Source organism: Macrobrachium nipponense, chromosome 16, assembly GCF_015104395.2.
Source record: "Macrobrachium nipponense isolate FS-2020 chromosome 16, ASM1510439v2, whole genome shotgun sequence".
In the NCBI taxonomy this organism is placed as follows: Eukaryota; Metazoa; Arthropoda; class Malacostraca; order Decapoda; family Palaemonidae; genus Macrobrachium; species Macrobrachium nipponense.
The window spans coordinates 75132971-75139592 of record NC_087209.1 but is presented as its reverse complement, the minus strand read 5'-3'; the positions used below and the strand labels follow the sequence as shown (position 1 = coordinate 75139592).

The 6622-nt window shown below is 36.5% G+C and overlaps 1 protein-coding gene across 3 annotated transcripts in view; it reads right to left on the bottom strand.

The window, feature by feature from the left end:
• LOC135195817 (probable malonyl-CoA-acyl carrier protein transacylase, mitochondrial) overlaps positions 1–2383 on the bottom strand; it is a 91727-nt gene extending 89344 nt beyond the window's left edge. For 2 of the 3 annotated variants that reach the window (XM_064222305.1, XM_064222307.1), the window contains exon 1: positions 2357–2383. In XM_064222305.1, coding sequence (XP_064078375.1) covers positions 2357–2368 — 12 coding nt within the window. In that variant the 5' untranslated portion in view covers positions 2369–2383. Of the gene's footprint in view, positions 1–1632; positions 1789–2356 lie in introns of those variants that run through there. The other variant, XM_064222306.1, reaches the window with a different exon arrangement.
• Between the last annotated feature and the right edge of the window lie 4239 nt (positions 2384–6622).

The following is a 6622-nucleotide window of genomic DNA, read 5'->3' as shown; positions in this document are numbered from 1 at the left end:
GGGTCTCCAAAAAGGCCCAGTATATATACCATTACAAGTATTTATTGCTCAGAAACCATATAACAGAGTAATGCAATTTTTTTGAAGAATGAAGTCCTCTCGATGTTACTTGAATGTAGAACATTCTACAATAAACTGCATTACTCTGTTATATACAGTATCTGAGCAATAAATATTTGTAATGGTATTAGGACTTTATGGACACCCTGTACATCTGCCTGCCAAAAGCACCAGCGAGCAGACAACCGATCAGTGATTTGTTTATGACAAAAATTTTGTATTTATTTGATCACTTTTCATTTATTTAAATCTATATTACTATTTTGACTTTTTTTATTTTCAATAATTGTACCTATGCCTGAAACAAATGTAACCTTTAATGTTTGCATGCTAGGAATATTAAAATTTCATAGTTGCCAATTTAGTGGAGATTCACACAAACGTCGATGCATTTACAAGCTGTTTCCATGAATTCTAGTTGTCATAGTAATGCAATAATGATAAAATTGCTCCAATATTTATGTATATAGACTACAAATAGATAAGCTAATTTCATTTATTTCCACAGTTTTGTGGAAGTCTTACATCCAGTTTGGATGGTAAACACATACCAATTGGCAACACTGATAAAAAATAAGAAAGCATGAACATCATCATAGCTATTGCTCATGGCAAAACCGTTGACATTTGTGTAAGGAATCTAGTTACTTTTTCAACAACAAATATTTTCAAATTAATCATCATTAATATGTAATAAATCTATGTAATTCATAACCTTACACTGGGGTTTAACTAATAATTTCAAAATTATCTAGCGCACTCTTCTTCTTCTTCCTCCCGAAAAGTACCGAGTTTTCATCGTTTAATTATTGTGAAGAAAGTGTCCCAGCGTCTATGCGGATTTAGCACAGGAAATGGAAAATTTATTGACACAAGTGACTCAGCAAACATCGAGATGGAGTCAATCTTCTACACATAAAGGTGTTTTAAGTAGAAATTTCGAAAGTGTCATGGAGTTAAGTTTGCACGGAGCTCCGCGCATGGCTAGACTTTCATTAACCTCTGATTAATCTTAAATTATAACATTATTCTGTACATTGGAAAAAAATTCCATTTCGAGAGGAAAGTAGAGGTCTCGAGGTGTAGCTTCTACAACTGATGACTCATGACTGGTGTCCATCTCTGGTGTCAGGATGTGTTAAAGTACTTTTTCTGGAAGGTGAGTGGCTCAACAAGCGGGCAAGACTGGCCCAGGTAGTCCACTCGGTTGTTTACCCAAGTAGCCACTGCCTAAAATCTAGAATGGAACACCTGCCTCGGGAGTGAGTATTTTAAGCCATCTCCAGTTACTAGTTACCCTATTAGCTATGGGTGTATTTGCTAGCATAATCTAACGTTAGTAAATTTACTGGACTGTGAATAGGTGACGTGCTACAATAGGGCTAAGGTAAGACAAGGCTGGCATTCACCCGGCTATGATTGCTAAACGTTCTACGATAATCTCATAGTTTTTAATTTTCATATGAAATGTATAATGGGCTATAAATTATCTGTTGAATATAAAAACAATACAATTACATAATTTAGACAAAATCAACAATATGAATACTAGTATATATAACTACTAGTCACCTGCTAGGTCAGCGTGTTGTATACCTATGGCAAATTTGTTTTGTTTACAAAACTTCTTCTTGCTTTTTTATGAGACTTCTGAGTTCTGACTTGCTAACAAGGCCATCGTCAAAACTACCCAAAGGTTTTTAAAAGGTACAAGTACGACCATTGAGGTTCTGAAAGTAACTCCACTGTATAACAACGAAAGTATTTATCGTGCAATATATGCCCTCCATTTTTTATTGTTCGGTATTCTGTTTTATTAATTGATCCTAAATCTACCTCTACAGAACAACCATACCCTGACAGGGGTTGGCTCTACAAAAATTCGCCCGATCTATCCAGACCTTGCTAGGTCTTTCTCACTTCCTTCCCCTTGACACTTCTGAATTATACACTTTTCATCCATTCTTTCCGAACAACCGAACCATCTAAGAATCCTCTGGTCCATTCTTTCACCTACACTAACCTTTTCCTCACTTCTTATACTATTATACTATTCCCCACATTTCTCATCCTGTCAGTTCGCCTCACTCCACTTATATATTACTCAAAGAGTTCAACTTAACAGCTGCAACTTATTTATTCTTTCGTTCGCATTTGACATCCACACGCCATTTCCAGTGTTGCTTCCACAATACTTCAATCCCATTTTGGCTTTCGTAGACAATTCAGGCCTCTACCTAATAGTTTGCAAATACACGCTACTACACTGTTCTTCTTTCACTTATTCTGTGCTCACCTCTTCTCTCATCCTACAGACATTCGTCGTATTTAATCCCTAATACTCGTGAGAATCAGTTGCTTCAATTTCCGTGTCTATATCGACGGTCATAGCTCCATCATCCTGGTTCCTATTTGCCCTTATAACTTTACTCTAACTGACAGTTATAGCCAACTTTCTTCGCTTGTTAACACTCAAACTCTTTAACTAGCCTAGTCACCATCCCCAATCAAGATTATATCCTTTATAAACATCAACCTTTCCACACTCCATTCATGGCTCATTTTCTTATCCCACAACTTTGTCCTTGCATAAAGTGTCCACTAATTATACATTTTAACACCCTTAACATTGCTTTTCTATCATACAATTGTATGTATGGCACATACAATTGTTTAATTTTACTTTCAAGCCCATCCAATGTTTCATAATAAAAAATTGATGTATACAACCGCTTTCTTAGTCTCAACCTGTGCACTTTTCCCATCTTATTAGTCCTTGTTATGTGTTTTAATTTCTGAATCAGAATACTTAAAGTCGCATCCGTTGCTTTTACCTTTATCCTGTAGAACAGTTACTCCTCTCATTCATTCCTTTTAAATGTATCCCACATTCAGACATACCTTGCAAACTATTATCAGCCACTCATTTACCACTGTATTACACCTTTCTCTCGTTACTTCCCCGGTGAAAAAAAAGATATTATTTTTCCTAAAGTGTTTGGTCATTTCTTTATCTTTATTAGTAACCTTTTTTTAAAAGTTCATCTTGACTAGCCTATCAATTGTCTTGGATACCTGCACATGATGTGGTCTTCTGTTTTCATTCTCTCTTCCAGTCCTCCCGTTTGCTTCTTCATCTTCCCCAATAACCCATTTTCCATCCACTTTCTCTTTATATGCTCTTCTCTCTTCTATCTTGTCCTGTTCACTTATCTTAGCTGCATTTATGGACATGTTCTCGCCCCCTTACTCTCCAACTCGTATCTATCTTGATTTGTGCTTCAGTCAAACAAGGTATGGTATATATACCTTGCAGTCAAGGAATGATCAAATGTAGTACTACTTACAACCTGCAACAGCTCCCACCGTCACCATAATATCCATCAACTAGTTAACTCTCTTCCTCACCATTTTCACATTCCCAATTAAGAAATATAAATGAATCGATAAAGCATTTGATTTTATGTAGCGTAACAATGTACTCAGTTTTCGTTGAACATCAGCCGCAATATCAGTTCAATCACATTAATTTACTACATTTTGTAAACGTACCGAAGCAGATAAATGTACAGCAATATTAAGTAGCCATCCGTTATCTGTTGTTTTAGTCAGCACGACTTAGAAATGATAAAGAGATGCAAGATTTACAATCGTTCCTGTGGTGGTCGATTCTACGAACTTTCTAAACGTTAACACCAGTAATATCTTTATCACGGTATAAATGTCAGCAATAATCACCAAATTGCTAAGCGCATAGTCTTGTGGAAAGAGCTAGCACACAGACACACACAAAGAGACACACATACACATAATATATATATATATATATATATATATATATATATATATATATATATATATATATACTCTAGTGCATAAATAATCGGTTAATAAAACAATTAATAAATAAATAAAGGACAGCATGCTTAAGCGTGCCTTCTAGCAAGGGTCGTCAGAGGCTGTACAGAAGCATAGGTATATATATATATATATATATATATATATATATATATATATATATATATATATAAATATATTATATATATATATATATATATATATATATATATATATATATATATATATATTATATATTCCATATCTCCGCCAACAATCTTTCCCTACGAATATTGAAACGTTGCATCAACAACTGTATTTGGTATTTATTACTATCACTACTTTAGCCCAGGTTTCAAGTGCAGCCGTACTACTGGAGGTATTTAGTTTCGATGTATATTTTCTTATTTACCTTATCTTAGTTATTTTTGTGAACTGGCTAAACAACAGCTATGGTTACACACGACGACTAGACCATTGTTTTTCTGATTATGTTTTTAGCGGTGTTTTTTTTTTTTTTTTTTTTTTTTTTTTTTTTTTTTTTTTACTTGGCAGAGACCAAGGATGTTTCTTGAGTTTCGTAACGAACAGGAGACGCCTCATTGCTACTTGAACTTTGCCAGCTATACAGAAAAGAAGACAAAAAATAAATACGATATGGATGTCTGAACATGCGTATAATTTCTCCATCGAGCTAAGGCAAATCGGGGCCACCTGAGGCTTTCTGAATATATAGTACAGGTTTTTTCATACCCAAGCAGTATTCCTCTCACATGCGCTTTGCTTGCCCAAGAGACAACTCCCTTTTAGGAACAGGTGTAAACATGAATATTTATGCATTACTGAGTTTGTCCGCCTGTAACTGGAGTGGTTGATTTAGTTACAAGCGGAATAACACTGCAGTTGCTCCTTCGAAAAAAATGGCTTTATTGCAAAACACGTGAGCAGACATGCATATTGGAGCGGTTTTGCAACCAATCAACAGCAGTTGTCCCTTCAACAAACACTATCTCTCACGTAAATTGCGTGGAAGTAGTACATACATACATACATGCAAGCATACATCGAAAGAGAGAGCTGACGAATCAAAACTTGGAATGCACGTTGGTGTTTAATCAATGAACAAACGAGGCAAATTCCACAACAGGAAAAAAGTAGGAAGTGTTGCAGAGTATTGCGTCACTAAATCAATGTTGCAAATATCAGCCAAGAAACTTCGCGACCAATGGGCATTCATTATTCAGCTTTCTGCAGTCGCTAAGTGAACACTCGTTTTACAATATATAATAACCTTCTGTTCACAGAAACTGATGTCCCAAAAAATGTCTTGCTATCATTAACAGTCAGCCATCCTAGTACTGACCTGAGCCAGTGTTGATTAATCCCGGCGATCGAGAAATCAGTGGTGCAAAGAATATGGTAGCAACCTGGCATTTGTTGGCGATTCCTTATTTGAGTAATGCTCCAACCAGGCGTTGTTAAATTGTATCGAATTTAAGAGTATTGTCCGTTTTTTTTCTTGAGCTTACGGTAAATACCTTACGATTTTTTATGACAATCGTCTTCAGCGGGAACTAAAGTTCAGCGTCCACTATTGGTTACCACAGTGTAGCAAACGCGACGACAGGATCTCCGTATTTCATACTCCTACTTTTAATGGCATTTCCAATATAGCTGTGGATTTCTAAGAAAATAGTATAAGTATTATCATAATAATAGTTTTTGGTTACTTTTACTGTAATCAATGATTGTTCACCCGATGTCGACTATTAGGATTAGGACCTGGATCCAGAAGAGCGAGGGAGATGAAAGTATCAGGATTGATGACGTCACATGCAACGCGTCCCTTTTGCCGTGACTGGAACTGAATTTTCATATAAGGAAGATTTGCCATCCGGTTGGAAAAGGTTGTTGCAGCTGACCCATTTACCGGGACGCTCAATTTCGATCACTCACTGCCCACAGTGCGCTTGCAAACAGGAGATACCATTCATGTCTGTACTGGAGCAGCATTTCCAAGCTCAATACTTCAATACGCACACTTATATATATCCCCTCTTCCTACATCCAAGAGAAGTGTTCATTAATACACAAATTCAAATTGTGCGGATTTTTCACCTTGTTTACAACGGAAAGGCATTCTCTTCTGCCTTCACAAAAAGAAAGAAAAAAAAAATAGAACCATAAGAAAAATTCAAGCCTTGAAACTAACCATTTCCCGGAATTACTCCAGCGCAAGGAGAAAGAAACGCACATGTACCATATTGTCACACACACACACACGCGCGCGCACACACACACACACACACACACACAGAAACTTGTTTGGAAGCAGAGATATTAACGAATGCATGATGACTTTATTATCAGAGGATAGTTTCAAAAATTGATTAACCGTAACAGAAACAAAATACCAGCAGATGTCTGCTTCAGAGGAAGCTATATATAGTCTCATTGAGATCGGCACCGGAATTCCTCAAAGAATCTGAGGCGGAGTGTGACTATTTTCCAGGAGAGAGAGAGAGAGAGAGAGAGAGAGAGAGAGAGAGAGAGAGAGAGAGAGAGAGAGAGATTTGTTTTAAATACCTCTTAAACTTATATTTTTACGAATAGAATAGTATATCGCTTCCTGGGCATCTGAGCTTGATCGGCGCTTAAGTTTTCTTGCCCTTTTTTTTTCCATCCCGTCAAGTCAGTCTCTCTTCTCCTCTCCTCCCTCTCTCTC